At 37.0% G+C, this 26,089-nt stretch overlaps 1 protein-coding gene across 4 annotated transcripts in view; it reads left to right on the top strand.

The window, feature by feature from the left end:
- The window catches only part of hdac4 (histone deacetylase 4), a 223,863-nt gene that overhangs the window by 194,613 nt on the left and 3,161 nt on the right, over positions 1–26,089 (top strand). For all 4 annotated transcript variants that reach the window (XM_059562488.1, XM_059562489.1, XM_059562487.1 and 1 more), the window contains 4 exons: positions 13,409–13,527; positions 15,361–15,494; positions 22,523–22,607; positions 22,908–23,049. In XM_059562488.1, coding sequence (XP_059418471.1) covers positions 13,409–13,527; positions 15,361–15,494; positions 22,523–22,607; positions 22,908–23,049 — 480 coding nt within the window. The remainder of the gene's footprint in view (positions 1–13,408; positions 13,528–15,360; positions 15,495–22,522; positions 22,608–22,907; positions 23,050–26,089) is intronic.

Genomic DNA, 26,089 nt, shown 5'->3' with positions numbered 1-26,089 from the left:
GAGCTTTTGTGATGGAGTCAGTCAGGGTAATATATTTCATAGCAGTCAATACAAACAATGCTTTTTGTAATTAAAATTGTTTTTTTTAACTAACAAGTGAACAGAAACTAGGGGTTGCACTACTACTGATTTCTACTAGTCTATTTTTTATTAACTCGACAAGTAGTTACTCGACTACTTGTGGTTCATGCTATTGTAAATGAAAAGACATTAAATAGTTTTTTTTTTATCAATAGACGTTTATTAATTCATAGCCGTATGCAACAATTACATATGTAAATTGTCAAACTTTATAATTATGACATTACATATAAAAATTTTCATGTAACAGCCAGTATTTGTATCTGTATTTGTGTCTGTAACAATCACAACATTTTTCGTATCTGCATTCGGATACAACGTTGATACGACCATTATGGCTATCTTTTTTTTTCATAGTTATCACTGAACAAGTATGTCGTGTTAAACTAAAATAATTATTAATTTCTAAAATAACATTTATCATGCAAGCAGAGAGATGTCATGGCAAACGTTTAGTGATCATTTGAACACGACTGTGTCCTTTCAATGCGCACATTTTCATTACGCAGAACTCTTTAAGCGAGTCTTAATGTTTAGTGAACTTCACTAAACAAATGTGTGCATGCCACGCAAACCAGCAAAAGGTAAAGATGCAAACACGTAGGACAAGTAGAAAATGTATCTGTATCTAAGCTGATTAATATCCTGCTAGAACTGGTTTGGTTTTTGAGAGACTGACGCGCGACGCTGCTGTTTGATTGGTGAGCGCGGTGTGCTAAATCCATTCATTCGTATCATATCGTAGCCTAAGGTTTAAAGCATTGCCTTTTAAATATATACAATAGTATGTGTATGATGTATTATTATAGGTGATATTACTCTTGCCAAGCTCTGATTTCTGAGAGATGCACCGAGAGACAATGCTGTGTTTGATTTGCGCTCTTTTCATTCATAAAGTTTCCAATCATTCACTTCACACTCGTAACTTTAGAGGTCTGTTGTATAATATTGCGCTGATCCCCTGACTCAACTGTTATCTAGCAAACACCAGACTGTGCCAGCTTATTCAGTTAAAGTATTCAGGCAGAATTATTCTGAATTTATTTGTCTGTTATTCATTTTTGAAGCCATTACCCATGCCATTCCGAATAAGGAATTCGGCTTCAGGCACACCCATAATTATTACATTACATATTTTAACTTTACATGCAATAGATAAGATCATAGAAAGTAACAGCTACACTCAATATTGTAATCCTAAAATTCATGTCGTACTTACAAACTCTTTGTACGCATTATGGTTAATGCATGCTCGACTAGTCGATTGTTTCCAACAGCGATGACTAGTGGTTGAAATAGTCGATCACTCGACTACTTGACTAGTCTATGCAAGCCCTAACAGAAACGTAGAATACTGTTGTATTGTAGCAAGGTGAAAATAGGAGCCACATCAGCTTTGTTGATTATGTTGTTTTTGTGTAATTTTAGAGTTACAGTTTGTATTTATAGTTTTCATTTTAATTTTAGTTTCCGTTGTAATAATTTTGCTCAAGACCAGCAGGTTTTAGTGGCCGGTTCAGAATCCATGTTTCCCACTCAGAATTGCATGTTATTTGGAAATGTGCAAGATGGATCCAAGTTGGGCAGCCGGTGACACCATGCTGATGAAAGAATAGGTAGACACTTGACCTAACTAATCAGAAAACGCTCTAACTAACACGGAGTGATATTTGCCTTATAGTGATTATTATGTATTAATTTCAGTGAATACTTATTTACTCCCTCTGCCTATTTGTATTACCAGCAGCTGCACAGATTTTATGTGGGCACATGTGCCAGAGAGTGTCTGTATAGGGCTGAATTTATTGCAAGGCAATGTCCTTTTATTGCAACCCCAGTGACCTCACAGCTAATAGAAGGACTCTATTTCACCACAGTTTGTAACTCTAAAAAAGTATTTAATGATTGAGAACACAGTAGAATCCTAACTGACTCTTAAAAGCTAAAGGGGAAACACTCCACTTTGATGGGTTGGATCAATTGACTTTTTCTTTTTCAGCCTGTCATAAATAAAACTATTTCAAAGAGAATCAAAGGCTCTTTTCCAAAACCTAGTGAGCCTACACAGGCAACGGCTTCTACGGTGAAACCTCATAATTGACCAATTTGAAATGATTGTGGTGTTCATTGACTTTGATTCATTTTTGCTTATTTTGGCAGTGCATTAAGAGATTGCATTCTTAATGTGATTTTTAGATGTTTTCATTAAATTTGTCACAGCACATTATGGGATTTTCTCTTGTACATACTTTTTTGCTTTTGTGTCAGCTTCATGATCTCTTAAAGTGAAACCTACTTAGGCAGAGGTAAATAGAGCCAAACCAACTCACTAGTTTAATATTGCTTAACTGACACCCATATGACAGCCAAAGTGTGTGAAAAGCCCCATTTTCACAGGGATTTTCATGAGCTGTAAGCAGTTGTTAGAGAATTGGTTGGAGAACGGGGTCTTGTAACAATTTGTATAAGCACTGCTCATCCGTTGAACTGTCCCTTTTATCTGTAGCAGGGGCTGATGGGAGTCTTTGATGGTGAGCCAGTAAAGCTGAGCCCCATTAGCATTGGTGTTTGAGGCTATTAATAACCCCCTCCCTCACGGTGCGGTGCACGGCCGATTCGAGATGCTCTTTGAAGAGGGGCCTCCGTGCCCAATACATTCAGGCTGCTTCAGCAGGTAGATGGCTAAAATATGGCCCACTGCAGGGCGATGATAAGACAGGTATAGTCCTACCTCATCCCTTTAAAAACAAAACCCGACCACCTCCTTCTCTTTGACCCAATCAGAACGCTCTCAGTCTGTCCGACTGTTGTTGTAAATCTCTCCCCAACATTTCTTCGAAAAATTCCCTCCCTTTCCGCACGCAGGGTGTAAGCGATGCCAGCTGAGTCCGACCCGTCTGCGCATCTGACCTCAGATCTCCCCTGATCTCATCTGCATCAGCACCCATATTAAGATGCTCTGGTTCAGCCATTGAGAATCAGTCAGTTGGAAAAGCTTTTAAGCTTTGTAGTTTGATGAACATCTTCCTTCGTGAAGCCGACAGGGATGCGACTTGTTCTCAGTTGCTTTATGTTTCCATATGACTCACAGATACGTGTGTTGCCAGCTGCTGTACTCAAATGCTGGCGAACACCTTCAGTCTATCGGTCCATTCATACGGATTCATCCGTGCCTACCAGGCATTTGCACCTAGAATGCCCTCATCCCCCTGTAGAAACATCTGCTGTTTCAGAGTAAACAAGTCATTGTACAGTTGCGTTGTCAGATGTTGTCACTCACTTTTAGATAGCAAAGAGTTAATATGCAATGCACACAATTCTTATTGAAAACCATATTTCAGTGTTTTAACACACTTTCTTAATGTATTTTAAACACTTAATTGTTTGGCGTAAATGATATGACCTTGTAATTACTATTTGCGATTATTTACATTTTGAGAAAAAATGCATGTCACTTATATTTTAAGCAGCTGAGACATTTAACTAGTTCAAAAATAACAAAACATTTGCAAAAATGTTTGTCTTTGTATGTATAGTAAGTTAAATTGTTCAAAATATATTTAATAATTTACATAAGAGCAGTTATTACTCATTATTTCAAATGTTGAATTTTGTTTTATATATTTATTACACCTAGACAATGTTATGAAAAAAGCTTGCTGCTAAATGACTAATGACAGTATTATTTTAATTGAATTATATGCAAATCTGCTCATGATTCATTCTCAAGGCCAAGTAAACTCCATGTTAAGTGACTAGTGAGTTCATGGGCAGCAGTTATCTGTGTGCACCCGTGATCCACCCAGAAGAGGGGACTCGACTCTCTCTCTCATGTTTTCTATCATCAGCTGCTCCGCACAAATGTTTCTCAGTGTTTGATTTAATGATCCCTCGAGACAGAGACAGAACACAACACTTCATATATTTCTGTCTACTACCTTCCTGCTCACGTCTTTCTTTCTTTCTTTCTTTCTTTCTTTCTTTCTTTCTTTCTTTCTTTCTTTCTTTCTTTCTTTCTTGTTCTCTATCATTTCTGTCATTTTTATTTATACATTTTTTGTTCTTCCCCCCATGTTTTTTAGTCTTTGTTTTTGTTGTTAACTTTTATTTTTCTTCCTATCATCCTTCCTTTCATTTTTTTATACATTGTTTGTTTTAATTATTTATGTTTGTTCTTTCTTTCATTATTCCTTTAGTTTTTATGCCTTGTCTATCTTTTTGTCTTTTTGTTATTAGTTTTTGTTTATTCATTTGTTCTTTGTCTATTATTTGTTTGTATTATTCTGTCTTTTGTTTGTAGGTTTGTTCTTTCTGTCTTTGTTTTTCATTAATTATTTCTGTCTTTCGGTTGTTTCTGTTTTTTGTCTTTAAATTGTTCTTTCTTTTTTACGTTGTTCTGTCTTTTATTTTTTATGTTTGTTCCCTCTGTACCCTTCTCTTTTTCTATTGTTCTTTTGGCATAATTTGTTTTTGTCTCTCTTTTGTTTGTTTGTTCCTTCGATATCTTTCTTTAAATTGCTTGTTTGTTTGTTCTTTTTTCTTATTTGTTTATTCTGTCTTTCTTTTTTTGTTCCTTCTGTATCTTTCTTCCTGTTTTGTTTTCCTTCTTTTTTCTCATTTATCACTTTCCCTCTTAATGCATGCCTCGTTCTTGTTCACCCTCCTCTCTATCTCTTTCCCCCTTCTCTCCCTCCACTTGTCGTGTTTCCTCCTCAGCGATGTTTTGTGGGCCTCTCGAGACAATGCATGCCTTACGGGCAGCACCTTCTTATTTAGACCCAGCCAGTGCCACGTTGCATTTGCAGGGGATCAACCCTAGGATGAAGAAAGGAGGGAGAAAAAAGATAAGAAAATTGGCTCTAATGAAAACCAGAAGCCCAGGCACTCTCACCATGAACTTGGAAATGGAAAGGAGAATTGAAGTTAATTCAAACCAGCTCTTTGCAATGCCAGATGACAAGGCTTTGAAGTGGCCCCCTCCCCATTTTTTTTTTCTCTTTTTTTATTTTTTTCTGTTAGACGGGGGAGCGATTGGAAAAGCCTTTGAGACTGATGTATAGCCATGTCGGGTGTTAACCCTTCACTGGCCGTTTTACAAGTGCAGGATCCTTCTGCTTCAAACCGCTCTTGGCATGTTCCAGCTCTGGGATTTGGTGGAACTATGAGGTGGGATCGGTTTTCGAGAGCCTCGTGGTTCCAGTCCATGTAATTTGTCTCAGTCCATTGCAAGGAAATTTGCGCAGGCTAATACTAATTACCAGTCATAAATCCTTGCCTCATCTTGCACGTCATGGTTGAGTCTTCCTCATCTGCAGATCCGTTTTTTGTGTGCCCCCTGGCAAACATGACAGAAAGTTTCCCTGAATAAGCTTTTGGAAATGGGATTCAGAGTTTTGGGTGGAGCGGATGAGCATCTAGAGAGATGGAGGTTGCCGTTTGTCTTGTTCGTGCCATGAGAGGAAGACTTTCCAGAGTCTTTGTGTGTGGGATTAGAAAGAAAAAGTGTTTACAACATTGTATATCCCAGACACATGGTCCTGTGCTCTAATGCTAAGCTCCGCTGTCTTCCCACTGACCTCACAGCGAGGCAGATAGGCCACCACTGGGGAGAAGAGGAGGAGGAGGATGATGAAGACCTTCTCACGCTCTGTAGCCTTGTGTTCCTGACACTCCGAGACCGTTTACACACGTGCTCTGATTGTTTGGTCTAAACCAGTTTGACAAATTGTGCACCATCATGTAGTTCACATTAATCGAAGTTTGACTATTTGTTTATGTCTGTCTTTCTTTTACTTGTTTGTTTGTTCTTTCTTTATTCCTTTAGTTTGTTTTTGTTCTTCCTTTCACACTTCATTCCGTACTCGGTTTCATGTCCCTTTGTTTACCTATTCTGTTTTTTGTTTGTTTTTGTTTTCTTTCTTTCTACTTAACTACTCTTGATTGCTCTCGCATAAATTGCAAGCTCACATGAACTTATCATTTCAAGCAGTCTCATGTTCAAAAACAATGTAACATCGACCTAACACACTCTGACATCAAATGAATGACAAAATCTTTGTTGCGAAAGTGCTTTGAAAGACAAGCACAGTGTCTTGTGTTAAGTCCCACACAAAAGTAGCAGTAAGCATATCAATAGCTCTAAATTAATGTGAGAATTCATGTAGCTATTATATACCTAAATATTCTCATTTGTCATGTTTGACCAATCTATATATTTATATTATGGAAGGCCATTTCCTCTATGGGATAAAAAAAAACTTATCGTAATTGCAAGTTTATTTCTCACAGTTCAGACAGTTCAGTTTATATCTCGCAATTTTGAGTTTATATATCACAATTTTGACTTTTTCTTCTTAATTGTGACTTTGTTTCTCGCGGTTGCAAGGTTATAGACTTTCTTGCAATTTTAAGTTTATATCTTGCAATTGTAACTTTTTTCGCAGAATTGCGAGATATTAACACACAAGTGTGTGTTAAGTAAAATTTTTGTGAAAGAAAAGTTCTAAGAAAACAAGTCAATTGTGAGGTGTTTACTCACAATTGCAAGTTTAAAAGTGGAAATTGCAAGATATAAAAGTCAGAATTGCGAGAAAAAAAACCCCGGGAAGCAATTTTTATCAGGGAACCTCCCGGAAACGCGATTGGGCTAGTTTTGGATAAGTTTTAAGAAGCAACTGGGCAGGATTTGTTGTGAAACCTGGCAACCCTGATCTGAACGCACGTGCCGGAGATATACTTCTAATTACAGGAGCATCTTTACTGATGAGATGCGCATGAAAATCGCATTCAATTTTTTTGCACAGCCCTATAACATGTATATTATTTATACATGCGTAATACTGTTTAATCGTATCAAAATTACTTACTGAAATCAAACTTCAAATGAAAAATCTTTTACACAGTATTTACTCTTTCACAGTTCACTTTAACAGTGTAAACAGAAATGGTTTATATTACATTGATGAGGTTGGTAGATTTTTGAATTTGATACAAGGAGAAAACAACATTTTTGTGAATCGCGTCATTAGTGAATCTAAAGCCCAAGCCTGCAGTCTGCAGAGATCCTCTCTGTGAGTTGTCATTTACTGATCTGACTGTCAGACAGATGGTCCGCTGGATCTGAAGGGGCCCCTGCATGCGACTTCTGGGGGAACATGATACTGTGTTCAGGTGCAGCGTGTGAGGCCACGAACATTTCCCAGCGGCCCTCTCTGTGCAGAGTGAGCTCATGGTTGATGAGAGGTGCAGCGTATGATACATGCTCAGTGTTTGTGAAGGACTCCAAAGAAGTCCATAGAACTGTTTGAGGTAGAGTTAACTTTTTGATCCATTGATCTAGAAAAACAATTCCTTCTCCTTTTTTCTTCTTTCAACAAATGTTGAATGAACATGGTGTTTTCTACCGTTTTTATTGTTTACTATATACAGTCATGGCCAAAAGTTTTGGCAGTGACATTAATTTTGTGTTTTGCCAAGTTTGCTGGTTAAGCTGTTGTAGTGTTCATTCACAATGTTTCTAGATTATTGTGTAGAGTGATCAGATGCATTTTAAATAATTGCTAAAAGCTTCATTGGCCAAAACAATTTACTCAAATAAACTAATTCATCCAGTGGCTGATGATGCTGATTTTTTTTGGCCAATATGTTTGCTGGTTTTCTCTCTTTTTTTTTCTTTATTTCATAAAAGAGAGTTTGAGTAAATGATTATTGCAGGGCACAGGATAGTTATAGTATTAGTAGTAACCTAATTCAAAGTGAAAATGACATTGAAGCTTTTCTGAAGACGGTCGGTTCTTTTCAAAGATACATTCATATAAAAACACCTTTGCTGGTCAGTTTTGATATTGTGATGGGCCACCACAAATAACTCAATGTATGGGAAACACTGCTATAAATCAAATTGCCATAATGGAAGTGATTTAAAAAAAAACGCTCATTTTAGCGGTGAAATGTTGCCTGATTATGTCAAACGTTATACACTCACTGGATGTCATAACAGCAAATGCCATGAAGGAAAAGTTTAAATATCTCGCCTATGCAGGGGAAGTCGTGGCCTAATGGTTAGAGAGTCGGACTCCCAATCGAAAGGTTATGAGTTCGAGTCCCGGGCCGGCAGGAATTGTAGGTGGGGGGAGTGCATGTACAGTTCTCTCTCCACCTTCAATACCACGACTTAGGTGCCCTTGAGCAAGGCACTGAACCCCCAACTGCTCCAGGGTGTGTGTTCACAGTGTGTGTGTGTGTTCACTGCTCTGTGTGTGTGCACTTTGGATGGGTTAAATGCAGAGCACAAATTCTGAGTATGGGTCACCATACTTGGCTGAATGTCACTTCACTTCACTTTTCACTTTTATTTTTCGGGCCATCTCCAAAAAGACACGATAAAACTAAACAAATGATTTAAAAGTTTAATGTGCGTTTATCAAAGTAGTATCAAATCTTTTCTTTTCTTTTTTTTTCTCAAAATTGCAAGTTTATATTTCACAATACTGATATAAGCCCTGCCTAACATGTGCAGGGCTTATATGCTCCGAGAACAGACACTGCGCTAGTGATTCAAAACACACAGGTCTGTTAAGAGAAATACTTTTAATATAAACACATTATTATTAGGCTGGGCTGTTGTACGTTTTATTTTTAGGCGTACTACTTACAGAACTAAGGTAATTTTTCAAACTTGATGTGCTGTTGTGGTAGGCCAGTTTCAATTTGCATATATAATATTCTGATCCAGGCCTACCGATTTAATAAAAAGATGTTTTAGTGGAAATTGGCTTCCATATTTATTTTTTATGAGGTATAAAAATGAAAATATCAATCAGTCCAATGTCAGTCAAGTAATTAATAATCTATGGAAAATGTCATGGCAAGGCTCGAGTCAACAAGTGTGGGAACCCTGAACAGGTCACCATCACTTGAGTCTAGTTCCAGGGAAGAGAGGTGACGCAAAGACTTCAGAATAGCATGAATCTAGATATTTTGTTTTTGTGTGTGTGTGAGTCTGGAGCAGACACATCAAAGGTCAAAGGGCTTTGGCAGGGGCCCTGTCTTCTCATGAGAAATCATGCCTTGGCTTCTCATCTCTGTATCCTGCTCTGGAGCCTGACGCCAGGTCTCGGTAAGACTCGCACGGGAGCTACTTCAGGGAAAACTTCACAAGACCTGCAGAACTGACCGTGCTTTAAGAAAAAATGGCCTGATGCTCGTGTTCCGATTTTTGGATCTGTGTGGTCTAGTCAGTGATTAATCCCACTTTTTGAGGCAATTGGATTGAAATGCAGGAATGATCATATCCGTCGGCAGAAACGGCCATAAAGAGGCCAAATAAGCTGACAGTCAGCAGAGATGTGAGTTTGGATGGCTTCCACTTTGAGCAGGATGCAGCTACGTGGGTCATAAATCGCAGCATCCATGGCCTAATTAGTTAAGCTCTTTTTCATCTCCACATCGACGCTGTCTGATTCATGAGAGCGCGGGCTTTAAAGAAGACTTTTCCACACAGGCTATGTAATTGATCGTGCGGTTTCCAGAGAAGAGCAGTGTTTTTTGTGGCGGGGGAAATGTGATGATGCAAGCAGTTTTGGCGGGCGCCTGAAACTCACTCGTCTCCGAACATCAAAAGGGAGGACGGAAGGTTCTGGCTGCTTGCCCGCACTGCTGCTGTCATACTGAGGACCCCTCTGTGAGCCTGTGGCCTGTGTGTAAAAAAAACTAGAGCTTTGATTTGCCCAGTGCTAGACTGGAGGAAGACTTGATGTGGGCGTCCTGCTGCTGTTTCTGGCAGGTTGGGAGGCCCTCGATGTGAGGTGTCACCTGTGATGGAAAGTGTGACCGTTGAGCAAAGCTCAGCCTTTTTTTTTCTTTTTTTTTGTAAATAAAGTATGGTCTCATTAATAGGCGTTCTAGTCTGAGATCTTGACCTTGAAGAGACCAGTTCAGCCAAAACTGAAAATTCATTAATTCACCCTCAAAAACCTGTTCGGTTGAATTTCTTATTGAATTTCTTATTTCTTTGTGTTCTTCAGAACACAAAGATATTTTAATGGGTATATTTTTAGTGGATTCACTACCGTAGCAGTACATTTGGACTTTTTTTTAGTACATTGTGATGCTTAATAAAGCACCCAAAAGTGTCTGTAGAAGAATTTGCAAGTGAAACACACACATCCTATATATATTTTTATTTCTATATATAGGATTATATTGTATTTGATTTTTTTCTCTACATGAAAAAAAATATATATTTTAAAGAAAGCAAAAAGACATTTAATTTGACATGGAATATATATTATATTATAGATATTTTGATTCAGTTTGACATCTTTGAACCCTCACTTACAGTTCATCTTTATTTTGTTTATTCGCTTTATTCTAATACTTTAATAATGTTGTTAAATGTAATCTTTAGCCAAATACAAAATTAATACTCTTTTTTTTTTATACTGTACATTATAGCATTGTGAGGTCTAAATTCAACTGTAGAATTTAAATTGATTCAGTTTAGTTTTGTTTTCAGTTTTATTCAAAATAGTAATAGTTAAATACTGACAGTTCGGCCAAACCATTTAAATTAATTATTACTTTTGGCCAGATGTATCAGACAGAATTTTAATATCGTTGCATGCCTATCCCAACACATATTTTTTATTTGATGCTGCAAGTTTACTTTGAGCTAGTTTTAATGTTCTCAGCATGTACTAGCACGAGTCGCTGTTGACTGTCAAAATAGTATCAAGCAAGCTTGTTAAAAGCCTTTAGACCTCCAGTAATTCGGGTAGTGTAGTCAGCTGGGTCGGTGTGGGGAGCAGGGATGGATTGAGGTGAGGTTAGGTACTTTAGGATGGAAAATATAAAGCACAGCTGTGGGCCTTGGCCATCTTAGGAGCTGGGCCTTTTGCCCGCCTGTGGCAAGATGACAAGTGCCATATTCCAGAGGCCAGTGAAGTTCCAACCAGAGCTGAAGAATATTGTGCGACTGGGCACCCTAGTTAATGCAATGCAAAATAGCTTCATGCAAAAAGAAACCTCCCTGCAAGGAGCATTCATGACCCATCAACACCATGTCCAATAAGGGTAAGCTGTGTCATGTTAGGGGCATTATGCATGTTTGCTTAAAACAACCTGGAAAATGTTTAACATTTGAATATTTGAATGTAGCTAAGTACTCTTAAGATAATCTTAAGCAATGCACATATTATGATTTATATATGTGTATGTATATTAGAACTGTGTTGTAATTAAATATTAATATAAATACTGTAAATACACTTTATAATATTATAATACATTACCTATATTTTACAACAATATCTAATTTATTTGTCATACCCATGTCATTATACAGAGTTGTGTCCTGATATGTCACAAAAACAAGAGCACACACACACACACACACACACACACACACACACACACATATATATATATATATATATATATATATATATATATATATATATATATATATATCCTCACTACACAAATAAATTAGATATTGTTGTAAAATATAGGTAATGTATTATAATATTATAAAGTGTATGTATGTATATATATATATTTGCTTTGACACAACATTTTTTTTTAAATACGGAACATGGTTTTTTCAGTTTAGGGTGGGTGACACATCTTACACCACTCTACCCCTCACCATAAACTTCTACTGCAAGGAATCTTTATTAACGGACCTCGGCCATTGAAATGAAATTTTACACAAATCAAGGCGTTAATGTCAACTACATCTACACTGGAGCAAAGAGCGCCAAGCCTCCCGCCCAATATTTCCAATTCCTCCAGCTGCAGTTCAGAAAGAGAAATCTGCCGTCTTAATATAGCCTCACAGCTGTGAGCCCAGAAGGAATGCATGGCCTGGCCGCAGTCATAAACTCAAAGTCAGAATATCCTCCGCCTAATCAATGTGCGTGTCCTTGTCTTCCGACACGAGCTTTGATGACCCTTACAGACTCTGGTCAGCATTGCCAAGACAAACTGCATCGGAGACTGCATGCATGTGTAGATGCATGGATATGTGTGTGTGTCTTACAGACAGAATGGCTGGGATTGTTTTCACGCCATGAACACACCCCAGTCATGTTGTCATATAACCTCTGCTGAGCTCCAGGCCAGCAAGTCCAACGGCTGTCTGTGCAACAGACAATCTTGGTTTAGGAATCACGACTTTACCACAGAATGGGCCGTTAAAACCACACTCGGCCCATCAATCATGCTGAATCTAGTTGGAATTTTAATCTTTCTGCTCTTCCCATGATGGCAGCTGGTGTTTTCAGGGAGTTTGGACTATATTTAACATATAATAGTACTGCTTCATCATTTTTGGGTTGTTCGCCATGAATGTTTTAAGGATTATTCAAACAAAAATTGTCATAATTTCCTCATTCTTATGACATTCCAAACCCATATGACTTTTTCTTCTGTTGTGAAACACATAAGAAGACTATTTGCAAAATGTTTCCTCCACTCTCTTTGATACAATGTCAGTAAATAGTGACCAAAAGGAAAAATTAAGTCATCAGTCATTGATTATCTTGCTTGAAATGTGTTGGTCACATTCACTTTTATGGGGGAAAAAATAACATTTTATTTTATTATTTTATTTTATATATATATATTCTTTTTTTTTTTTTTTTATGTCCCAGGGGTTAACTATTATTAAAAAAAATAGTTTAGAACAAAATAGATTTTGTAATATGAAAGTAAAAAAAATGACACTTTATAACACACCATTCTTAATTAATTTTTTTGCTCATTGTCCTTTATTTTATAGACAGACATAGACTTTCAATCTTAAACCGTGAAAATCTGTAATAAAAATGTGTTTTGCATGTTTGAAACTAATCTAAATAAAGAGTCAATGTTTTAACACCATTTTAATATGTTTTGTGTGTAAATTATTTCCGGCAACTTTCGCACATGAAAATATCAGAGGTGAAGAAAATAATGTTACTCGAACAGAATTTTGTCAAATTACGCAACAAGTTTAGAATACAATTGTAAAATTAGCCTTACTCTCCATTAAAAAAAATTTAAATGAAGCAATGATTATTGGAATACATTTTACAAGAAAATGCCATGTCAGTCTTTCTGCTTGAAAATGATATATTTAATTAAATGTAACTTGCCATTTCTTTGTAATTATTTGTGACATTTACTAGTGACTAGTGAAGTAATAGAAAGTAACAGAAATATCTCCACCCAAGTAAATAACAAAGAATTGGAAAAACTGATGGTGAATAAATAATGACTGAACTTAGAATTTTGGCTGAACTATTCTTTCAGGAACTCACATGCTCTTGTTTTTGTGTTTTTGAAGGACGGTGGTGATGCCAATTGCGAATGAGTTCGCTCCAGACGTGGTGCTGGTTTCTTCAGGCTTCGACGCTGTGGAGGGGCATCCACCACCTCTGGGAGGATACAAGCTCACGGCCAAATGTAAGTGCTCTGCGTTCCCCTTTATTTAGGAAGATTCTCATGGGATGAAGCGGTTCGGAGCAAAAGGATGAGTCACTGATGTGGAAGTCTGCCTTTGTCCCACTCTCTGTCTCTCGGTCGTTACTCATGTCTAAAAGCTTTCATTTCAGTCAAATTTATCATGTGCTAACGCCACAAAAACAAGACACCACACTCTTGTGTGCAAAGCCTAATCCCTGAAGGGAGAGATTGTACCAGTCATCTTTTCTCATACTTCCAGATCCCTAATGTTTTTCCATCTTTGTTCCCATGTGTGCATAATATCAAGATGGCATTCCGAGCTTGTTCTAAATCAAACATTTAATGATTATATAGCACTTGTTGTTGGGGTCCAAAAGGCTGCTTTTATCCTGTTAGAGGGATCATAACGCCGGCTCTTATAGATTACATCTCCTGGTGAAAGCTGTCCAAATGTCAGTGCTGGAAACGTAAAGTAGAATCACTGTTCACTCAAAACATTTGCCCAGAGACTAAAGAAAATTTTCACAATTCTTGCATCTAAAAGTAACTTTAAATTTGATTCAGTCCATCTGCTGGTCTAAGAATTGCTCAGTGATTTCTGACAGCATTTGTTTTTCATTTAGCTGCTTATCTTAACGGAATAAGTCACCCGTTCAATAATTCTGACGTTATTTAGTCACCCTCATGTCATGCCGTATTTCAAGTCTTTTGAAGTCATATGATAGCTTTGTGTAAGAAACAGAATGAAACACATTTGTTTTTCGGTGATAATCTTTCTCTCTACCAGAGATCATAAATGTCAGGTTCAGATTCAAATATGAAGCCTTAAGATAGGGTTATTTTAGTTAACTAAATCTAAATAAATAAGTAAATGTTATTCAATTAAAATAAAATAAACGTTAACTGAAATCAAATAAAGTAAAATATTTTTTTAAACATTTTTTTGTTTAAATAGAAGTACTAAAGTAAAATTAAATAAAATGGCTAAAACTTAAATAAACAAACAAAAATCATAAATTCAAACATTATTCAAAACTATAAAAAAAAAAAAAATAGTATATGAATGATTAAAAGAATCATTTTTTATCTTTTTTTCACATTTAAATAATTTCTGACACAAGTTATAGCCACAAAGAAAATTGATATACAGTGTACAAGTCGTACTGACAATACAGAAAATTTGTATGATAGTTTTTAAAGTAGACGTGGTCACCATTCAATATTGTTGTGTGGAAAAGAGCTGTGTAAACATTCTCCAAATGTACAAAACAACAGCATGCAGGTTTAAACCGACACAAGGATGCATAAATAACACATTTTCCATGTTGGGTGTACTGTTACTTTAAGAAAGATGTTCAGAGGAGCTGCGGCTCTGGGGTAATTTGTGTTGCATTTAATACATCGCACAAAGTGTGTATCAGGTTGAGCTGAGCTGGACGGTACCTTCTCTTACGTGATGAAGAACATCTCATTGGACCATATCGTGCCAGTGAAGAATTAAAACAAAATTAAATAATCTAGGATGGCCTTGAATGTGAATCTTTGGGGAATGGAGGTATAGTTGGTTGCATATATTCAAACAAAGATCAAACGATGTGGCCAAATTACTAAGCCACATTTATTAAAATTAAACCTGTCTCGTATTATACGTTTAGGCTCAGTAAATCCAGAGTGCCGTCTTTTTAACAGAGAGAATGTGATACTGTCTTATTTTCTTCCTCTCCCTCGTTCCATTGTTTCTTCATCTCTGGTTCCTTTGATCAAAGGCCAGCCACCGGTTTCTGAGCGAGCTCTGTAACCCCCTCTTGTATTTCCTGTCTCCCCCTTTGGCAGGTTTTGGCTACCTGACCAAGCAGCTGATGGGACTGGCTGGTGGCCGGCTGGTGCTCGCGCTGGAGGGGGGTCACGACCTCACCGCCATTTGTGATGCCTCAGAAGCATGTGTTTCTGCTTTGCTTGGAAACGAGGTAAGAGCCGATTGGAGATCAGACGGGGAGGGTGACTCAGGGATGGACAGGGCTTTATGAATGGAGGAAAAGATGAAGGGATTTTACAGAATGACAACATCCTCAAATGTTCAGCAATATGCATTTTTTTTCTTCTGACCCCAAACTGCTGTGCCAAGGCAAAAGACAGTAACTTTGATTTTTGTCGAAAATTAGTTATTTATATTTTTGGGACATTCAAGACATCCTTTATCAAGTGTCTTGTGTCAATTTCGTTGTTTTTCCGAGAGAATAATGGGTCGTCTCAACTGTAGCTTCGAAAAGCCCCGGAAAAGCCAAGGCAGAACACAGTATAACACCAGTTACCACTGTTTCACTTTGTTTGGAATGCTCAAATTTAGTTTTTTTTATATTGTCTCACACCATACACAAATAAATGTTGTGTTTTTTACTAAACGATCTAAAACGGTCGTCAGGAACATGTATGACATCCTCAGTTTTGCACAGTAATTCTGCATGCTGATTTAACAGTGAGGATCCATCAGGTGAACTGAACTGGCCCTGGGCCCTGTTTTGTCAAGTTGTCTCTCTTTCCTCCCACCCAGCTTTTGTCTAGGGTGTCAGAGACTACATGTTTGTCAGGGTGTGTAGTTAGCAGCGCTCCCTTTGTACTGGCCAGCCAGCAAGGTTCAGCTGACACGGTCATAATCCAGTCAGAGGGTGGGAGGGAAAGAATAGCAAACGCTTCACTGTCCACACACACACAAACAAGACAAATGAAGCTGTAGGGCCTCATTTATCCGCTTGTCTCAGTGTCAGAGAAAGAATCATTTCTTTTATCTTCCCATCTCTCATCTCTACTGCTATTCTTTCCATTCATCTTCTTTCATTCAGGGCCTTTCTTTTCTCTTTCTAAATCAAATACGCACTCATTTTGGTTCTGCCTTGCTGTCTAAACAGTACACTAAATCTAAATGAACCTCATAAGTGAGCGAACACTCTACATAGACAGCAGCTTATTGCATCAATCCTCAAATGATTTCAGTAGAGCTTGACTTTAGCATGTTGCTAAGATAAATATGTGAGACTCTAACCAGCAAAAAATACTATGTACAAAACCAAATAGGCTGTAATGTTTTTCTGAATGACTAGTAAAAATGAACAGCTAGTGTGACCCATACATGCACATGGGAAAGGAATGAACTTTTTCTTTTACCCATAAGGGGCCAAATATCTCCACAGGGGTAGGCTTGTCAGGAAATATGTGCACTAACTGAACTGGACCCGTTTGCTTTAGAGGAGAAGTGCGTAATGGCAGCCTTAATGCAATAATCATAATCGGTTTACCAGCACCAGCATTCAGACTGTGAGTCTACAGGGCCGCCTGGCGCTGTCTTCATCTCCAGTTTACCCCATGAGAGACAGAGGCACTGAGTAAGCAAAACTGCTCAGTAAGGGCCCGTTTCAATTGCCTATCGAGTGCACTCCCTGGAGGGATGTTGAGAGGGGGCTCAGAGTATCTCACGCTCACTCTCAGACGCTAACAGCAGCCCATCTGAAAGCAGTTAGCTTCACACCTCTCGCAGACGGGGTCACTGACAGCCAGAGAGACAGAGACAGACTTAAAGTAATCAAAGGAAATTAGGAAGCACAAAACACAGAGGAAGCTTATTTCATAAAGTCAGAGAATCTGATTTAAGAATAGAAGGACCGACTTTTCCATGAGCATTGGACACGCAGAACAACTTATGCCATATTAGACGCTTCGGTCCTCTATAGCACATTTCATTTTAATATGGCTAGTCTCAGCCTTTTGAATCCAGCTATGAAAACTGGAGGCCTTGTTTAAACACGTTTCTTGTGAAGTAATGCATGTTTTTTATGATGGTACTTCTTGTGTTTTTTTATATTTATGTTAATATATATATTAATTGTATTCATAAAAAGATACATTTTAAAAAGTGTGTTTGTAATGAGATTACATTATATTTAATAATAATTAGAATTGTTAAACAATCTTTAAATATTCCTGTTGTCATTTTTAATATTACAATTAGATTAATATTACATTATTTTCTATATAATCATACAGCAAAAAAAAAAATCATTTTCTAAATAATAATATAAAAATAATTGTATAATGATTAAACAATTGCAATATTGTAATCTGTAAGTTTAAGAATTATTGTTATTAGATGAAATAGCATAATATAAACTTCAACTGAGATTAGAATCGGTTGGCTATTTGTATATTATATAAATATTTATCTTAATATTATGAAAACATATTTAAAAATTTCAACATCCATAATGTTAGCATTATATTTAATAATATTTAGAATTATGTAACAATGTTATATAGATTTTTTTTCCTTTTGTCATTTTAATATTATCAATAGATTTATATTGTATTCATGATTATATTTTTATAAGTGTTTTTCTAAGTTCTTGTACTCGTCTTGGCCTTTTCGGGCCAACTATGAAAATCTGAGGCCTTGTTTAGATACATGTTTCTTGTAAAGTAACATGCATGTTTTTCATGGCACCCATTCAGTTCAAGCACACGGTCACTCGACGACCCTTGCAGGACGTCACAAATGTCCCGAGAAGCTCAGCTCAGGCAAGATAGAAGATAATAAGAAACAAGAGCACGGACTGTGATCAGTATTGCAGGAAGCAGGTGTTTTATCATTGCATTCAGGCCCTCATTGTAATGGAGGTGAAGTCCAGGGCAGTGAGTAGATGATGTGGATACAGTCTGAGAGTTTGAGTGTGTTTGAACTAGAGACTCATGGGATAACAGGTGCTGCAGCTACCCCAACCTCTACACGTCTGGTTTACTCATTCAGTTCTCTTTTACTTGGAGGGGAAATCAAGCGCCTTAGGGTGTTTTCACTGTGTGTGTTATAATCTGATGTACTCAGATTATTTTTGGTATAGACCAAAACTGTCAGTAGATAAAAAAAGCAAAGATCACAAATGATCTTCTGGTGTTTTTTTTATAAGTCATCATAACCTGAGTATGGTCCTATAAAGGCTATTGTGTCCAAATCATTATACAGTATAAGAGAAGTTCACTGAAACCACATGTCGACTTGATCTTGTCACTTTAAAGAGGCAGTTCGCTGATTGTCAAATTCAAGCAAAGTGCTGTTAAACCCCTGAAACTACCTACATGTAGATGTGAAAACCCCCAGAGTTCCCTGCTGTCCATGAAGTGGAAGAGTTCAAGGCGCCACAGTCTCCTGTGTGACTGTGCTCATTATATTGAGGGTTTAACTGCATGGGCTAGTGTGTCAAATATACTTCCTCTTTTTTTAAAGGCCGGTAAAGAGAAGGTGGTGCTGTTATAATGAGGATTGTGTTTCTTTTGAACGTGCGTCACATCTGATGGTCAGTTCTCTCACTGAAAGGTTTCACTGGTAAAATAGCTGATGGATGATGCTTCGACTCTGATGTCATCCAGCTCTGCAAGCAGATGTTGTTCTCAAATTGTGGTCATTAGCAATTATATGATAAACAGCGTCCTAATAGGCTAATTGTTTGCAGTCACCGTGAGGTTTTTTCTCTCTGTTTACCCAACAGCTACAGTAAACATGCCAGCTTTCACCTATGAAGCCTGGGGTTGATTTCCAGAATGTTCTGTCCTGTAAAGGACTGTTTGTTAGGTGGCTGCAATCATTTCATGCAAGGTTGCATTAGCATGACCTGTAATCAGCTCCTTGGCTGGTCAGTTAATGTCCTTCTAGTAAAATAACAACTCTCACAAGGTTAATACAATGGATCTGTACGTTTCTGGAGTCTTCCCTAGTTCCCAAATCTTGTTTGCTTGCACACGTTTTAATCTACCCTGTTAACTATATAAGAACAAATGAGTTTCTCAGCATCCACCTTCTTTGCTGTTGATTATGCCGATCTGAATGCAGGGATGGCTATATTTTAAGTGAACAATGACTTACATTTCATTCAAAGTAATTAGAAGAATTATGAAATGATAAGAGTTTTGCTTTCAGTTATCTATTCCTTACATATTGCTCCTGAAATTATTATTATTATTAATATTATACTATTTTTTTACTGTAAAAACTATTTCTTTATTTTAAAAATATATAAAACATTTAATTTATTATTTATTTTTATGATCATTTAGTAATTTTTATATCATTAAAGTAACATAAAATATTACAGAAATTAACAGAACAATGTTGATCTGCTGACAAAAAAGTTTGACTTTTTTCAGTGAATCATGTAATTTTGTTATTTAACCAAACTGTAAAAACTAAAAGAAAATACAGCTTTCATTGTTTTTACTAGTAAAACCATTCCATCACTTTACAGAAAGAATATTTAAAGCTGAAAGTTAATACAATATGCCAATATTGTCCGCTTCTGTTTTTTCTCATTTGTAAATGTCACATAAACGGATACATGTGAATGACAAGCGTGGTTTTTCAGTAGTTTTAGTTATTCTACTTAAAAAGTGGGGCATTGCCCAAAAATATGAGAACTACTGGCTTGATGTATGGCAAACAATCAAACTTTGTTATTCTTCGCTTCTATGCACTGTTTTGCATGAAGTTCCCAGTTTCTTTGGCTTCATCCATATTTGATGGACGTGCCTCGTTCTCAAACAGTCTGAATTTATATTACTGCAGGCAGGTTGACAGAAATCATCCTATCAAAAGCTTTTCTTTTTCCTGGAGAATGTGAAGGTCCTCACACACACAGGCCGTGGGTGGGAGGGAAAATCAAATAAATCCCACTGTCATGCTGGATGCTGGCAAATGGCATGTGTTTCATTCCTGCCAAGCAGCTTGGCGTGCGCTGACAAGACTTATTAAAGTTTATAGACGTGTGGCAGGGCCGTCCATCACAATGATTGACAGGTCGGCCCCTCCCCCTCGGCCAGTGCCAGGGCAGCAGAGGGTCACAGTCGCAGCGGGATCGAAGAGCCGAGAGGGGCCGGGCTGAAGCGGGAGGGTTCCTGAGAGACGAGTGTTGACCTACAGTCAAGCCGCACAGTGGGAAAGTGGGAATGAATGACCAGCTGGCCTTCCACATGCAGACTTTGACCCCTCCATATGGGACCGCTGACATCAAGTCATGTCGGAATGATCGTATTTACGAGATGAACGCGACTGCAGTGTCGTACCTGTGGGAAACTCTGCCTTTTCTGTGAGGCCTGACTTACTGAGTTGGCAACATGTCAGTTGAATAATCAAGGCAGAATTGCTCAATAAATTGATATTGAGCATAATTATCTTTTCATTAGCTGGGCTTCTATCCATATAGTTTTTATGCCAGATCAATAATAAAACTATATAAAATAGTATTCTATAATATAATAAATAATATTGTATATATTATTAGATATAATTGTATATATTAAACATATATATATATATATATATATATATATATGATTATAATGATTACAGAATAGTGATCAAGCTCGACAGATAATTGTTGTGTATATATATATTGTCATTAGCTGGTGTATTAGGTAAATAAATGATAAAAAATTCAAATAAATTGCGCATATAGAAACTTCATATAAATATATATTTATATGATTTATTTATATATTTATATGAAGTTTCTATATATATATATATCTCTCTTCAGTGTCACATGATCGTTCAGAAATCATTCTAATATGCTGATTTGCTGTTGAATAAACTTTTCTCAGTATTGTCAATGTTGCAAACAGCATGTATTGTGCTTATTAATATTTTTGTGGAAACTGTGGTAATTTTTTCAGGATTCTTTGATGAATAGAAAATCCAAAGGAGCAGCATTTATTTGAAATATAAATCTTTTGTAAAATTATAAATGTTTACTGTCACTTAAGATCAATTTATATATATATATTTGATTGATCTTAAGTGACAGTAGACATGTATAATTTTACGAAAGATTTTTATACACATTAGTATTTTAGTACTAGGGTGATTGTTTTAGAAATGCCGAGGGGTTTGATATGTCTGTGTGTCGTGCCACAGCAGGATTAAAGTCTCCGTCTCAGACGGTCTTTCCCAATGCCTCCAGTCCTCCTGCCCTCGTCTTATTTGCTTTAATTAAACCAAAGCCTCCAGCTTGGCCAGGAGTAGAGAATGATCCCTCCCTCTCCCTCCCTCTCTCTCCCTCCCTCTCTCTCTCTCTCTCTCTCCCTCTCCCTCCCTCTCTCTCTCTCTCCTCTCCCTCTCTCTCTCTCTCTCTCTCTCTCTCTTTCTCTCTCTCTCTCTCTCTCTACAATTGCTAATATTTCAAAATTACCCAGTTTTCATGCCTGTTTTATGAAGGATAAGTGACGGGATGCACGCCCTTTTCTCCATCTTCAATGTTTGCACAAGAAACACTGGGCCATAGATTTTCAATTTTTTATTTTTTTATATGGGGGTGAAAAAATGCAACCGAGAGCCAAAGGGAAATGGACTCATTCCACATCAGGAATGCAGCATCGCATGCTGGCGGTCTCCTCTGGGCCGTGTCCCCGCTGGTCCCTGAGCTGTCGTGAGGGTTTGCCGGAGCATGAGGTCTTCGTTGCCCACGTGCTGCGACAAAGCACAAAGCACTGTATTGTTGACTATCTTTAAAGCATGGCATTCAGCACAAATGTGATCCTCCGTTACAGTGCAAACATAAGCTTGCTATTAATGCATTTATCACCAGGTAGCCATCGGTGGTCCCTGAAAACAATGACTAGCAGGGTCTGGCTCCAGAAATAACTCTGCAGAAAACAAGCTTCCATAATATGCACTGTAAAAAAAAAAAAAAAAAAAGTCTGTAGACTTTACAAAATAATTTTGGCAGCTGTGGATTCCAGAACAAACAAAATACAGAAAAACTGTAAAAACACATTTTACAATATGTTACTGTTAAAATGGCACTCATTTTTACAATGTGTGTATATATATTGTTGCTGGTTTTTATTATTTTAAAGCATATATATGTACATACACACACACATATGTACTGTAAAACTCATTTAGTTTAATGTTTTCTTGCAACAGTAGGGTTTAACCTGACATTTTTTATCTTTCTTTCAGTTGGACCCTCTTTCTGAAGACGTGCTACAACAGAGGCCGAACCCAAATGCCATTCACTCCATGGAGAAAGTTCTGGAAGTCCACAGTGAGTGCACACAAAGTTTCACAGTTGATTCTTGAAAGGCCTGATACTTATTTTACACAACTATTGCAGCAATTATTGTAGCATAGTCTATTTTAGATAAACTTACCCCTAAACAACCTGTAAAAATTGTGATTGGCTGGCTTCTTATATATCAGTTATGAAGAGTTGTCTTCTTGAAGTAAGACTTTATGCTGGTTAGTCATATCTCTGTCATGCATATGATGTCTTTACTTGCTGCTTGACGTCTTACACCTGTAAATAAAGTGCTGTGTCATGTTTAAGGCTGAGCTTTGTGCGTAGGTAAATACTGGCGCTCGCTGCAGAGATCTGCCTCGACTCTGGGCTACTCACTGCTGGAGGCTCAGAGACGTGAAACTGAAGAGGCAGAGACGGTGACCGCCATGGCCTCGCTGTCTGTGGCCAACAAGCACATGGGAAAGAGGTGCAGTCTTAGCTGACTTTGTGTGTGATTGTCATAGCACACATTCCACAAATACCGCTTCGGTCTCATGACTCCTTTTTTGGTGTTTAAATTTAGTATTTTAAACAGTATGAATTATGATTTGTATTATTTTATTATTTATAATATATATATATAAATATAATTATTTTAGTAGCGTTAGGATTGTATTATAGTTTTCATTATTCATTATTAACATTTATTATATTTCAAGTAATTAATTTTTTTATGGTTTTAATTTTAGTGTTAGTTCATTTTAATAACAACCCGTATATATGTTTCAACATATTATCATTTTACATGTAAGTTATTGTGATGTCAAAGGATTAATAGAGATGAATCGCTTACAAAAAAGTTTTTGTTTGCAGAATAATATGTGTGTGTGCTGTGTATTTATATATTCATAATAAATATTTATGTATATATAAATACACACACATAGTGTATATATTTTTGTATATATTTACAAGTATGTACATGACTATATTTATATTCCTGTAATTAATATTATACATAAATATATTACCGTAAAACTTCAAATAATAGCCGAGTCCCAAATAGACGCCTGTCTCTTTTAAACGCCTGGTGTGACGACAGGTTTGGGTAAATAAAGGCCGGTCTCAAATAGAGGCCTGGTCTGTTTCAAGCGTGGGAAAAGCTGGATACGGAGCGGCTGAAAAATTCCTTTAAGGTATGCTTGCTCGCGCGTGTGTGTGTGCGAGGGAGAAAGAGGAGATAATATATTTCATTGACTTCGGGATGTTATCCTTAGGTATGTGGCCTGACAGTAGCTTCTGATGGAAGTGAGGATCACCTTATCCATTGTTTCAAAGAGGGAGAGCCGTGCGCATCTGGGCGAGAGCTGTTAGTGCAAGCAAGGCAGGCAGAGTTAGCGGAGGCTGGAGAGAGAGAAGTGGAGGAGAGCGACGTGGAGGAGGAATTCGCCAATGAACTTGTAATTGAGGATCGCGGGGATGATGATAGTGATGAATAGAGTAATTTTCTTTCACATGATTGCAGTTGTTTTACAGGGTAGCCTTCATTCTTTCTTGTTGATATGTTTTGGGAAACAAGTTCATATGCTCGATGGATTTTAGCGGTAACTTCTATTGTTCTGCCCATTGCTGTCACATCGTTTCGTTTTTTATGCTGCCAATAATCTTAGACATTTCTTTCACTAAATTATTTGTTAAACACATTCGTTTAGGGGTAACTTGTATTGTTCTGCCCATTGCGGTGACATCGTTTCGTTTTTTATGTTTTTTTTTTTTTTTATGCTGCCAATAGCCAAAGACATTTCTTACATTAAATTATTTGTTAAACACATTCCAAATTAATTCTAAATAAAACGTAATATAATGTTGTAACCTCCTACTGTCATGCTTGAACATCTCAACACTAAATTAAAGGCCTGTCTCTTATAGACGCCTGTCTCAAATACAAGCCGGTGCAGTTCGGCGATTTGGGTAAATAGAAGCCCGGGCTATTATTTGAAGTTTTACGGTAATATATAAACCTAACCTATTTTTCTGAAATATATACATGCATGCGTGTGTATTTATAAATACATAATAAATATACACAGCACACATACCTGTACATATATTATTTAAACGAAACTGCTATTTTGGATGTGATTAATCGTGATCAATCATTTGACAGCGCTAGTAAATTACACATTTAAAAAATTTATGTCATCTAGAAAATAATGAAACCACATCAGAAAATCAGCAAAAAAACCCACTAAAATCTGTTTTAAACTATTTAGACCCGTCTCAACATTTCCAAACATGAATGAAAATAAAAACAATTCACATAAAATTTTGATTGTTTGATTTCCAGCATTTTAAGGTTAACACCTCCTTTAATTGACAGTTTGCTCAAATGAGTGACGAATGAGTTTCAGACTGTATTATTCCTGTGGCATATATTGCTCAGAGCAGGCCTCCTGATTGTGTCTGTGTCTGTGACCCCGTGAGTATTTATGATTGTGTGGGAGTCTGTGATGGGACAGCAGTGTTCTAGAGGTGCAGGACAGTTGATAAGCAGGCGGGACTCTCTGAATGCGCGCGGCTGGTGTGAGGCAGACGTCCAGCAGCGTCAGGCTTCTGAGAGACACAGTCTGCCAGAGTCCTAATTGAAAACACTCGGGCAGCATTGAGCACAGATGCCTGAGGTTTCTGGACCTTCCTCAGACACACGCGTATTTATGTGCCTAGCACAGGTTCAATCTCGTATTATTTCCTATTATTCCTATCATGGCTTCAGTGCAGAAAGTGTGTTGACACCTATTATAAGTGTTGTTTTTCCTAGTTTATTGTTCTGTTTTCTGGCTGGGGGTCTCAAACACCCTTGTGCCACAAGAACACAGTTCAAAATGTCATGAACATTTTAGCTTGTAACTTTGGAAACTCCACTCCTGACCCTGAATTCCTTTATTCTGGTGGTTTTAATTTCCTAATTTCCTCCTAAATTCCCAAATAGAACATTCAAATTTTTTTTTAACTCTGCCATGCACCATTTCTGTCATTTCATTTTTAGTGCCTTACACCTTTCTCCAGAAAAACCTGCGAATGTGATGCTTTAACTCTGAAATGAGTGTGTATCAATGTGTATCATTGTATCAAAACCCCAAATTTTGGATATATTGCGAAAGGAATTCCATATAAAGTACTGTGCCTAAATAAAGCCAAAATGGAAAATTTGCACCATTTAAATATAAATACATTAGCAACTTCTTACTGAAGGATGCCAAGGAGGGACTTTATTTATTTATTTGTTTATTTATTTTTATATATAAACTTGTTTATTTTGAACTAAAACTATTAAAATGTTAGTTGAAATGAAGCTGAAATAAAAAATATATATATAAATATTAGATAAAAACTTGAAATTTATATGAAATAAAAAAAATTCCTTACCAGCTAACTGAAATAAAATAAGGTCAATTCGTTCAAAAAGTAAAAAAAATAAAAATAAATGACAGAAGCAAAAAAATCTAAATATTAAAAAAAAAAAAAAT

The sequence above is a fragment of the Carassius carassius genome, chromosome 11 (assembly GCF_963082965.1).
Source record: "Carassius carassius chromosome 11, fCarCar2.1, whole genome shotgun sequence".
Lineage (NCBI taxonomy): Eukaryota > Metazoa > Chordata > Actinopteri > Cypriniformes > Cyprinidae > Carassius > Carassius carassius.
Note: the sequence above shows the minus strand (reverse complement) of the source record. Positions and strands in the feature narration are given on the sequence as shown.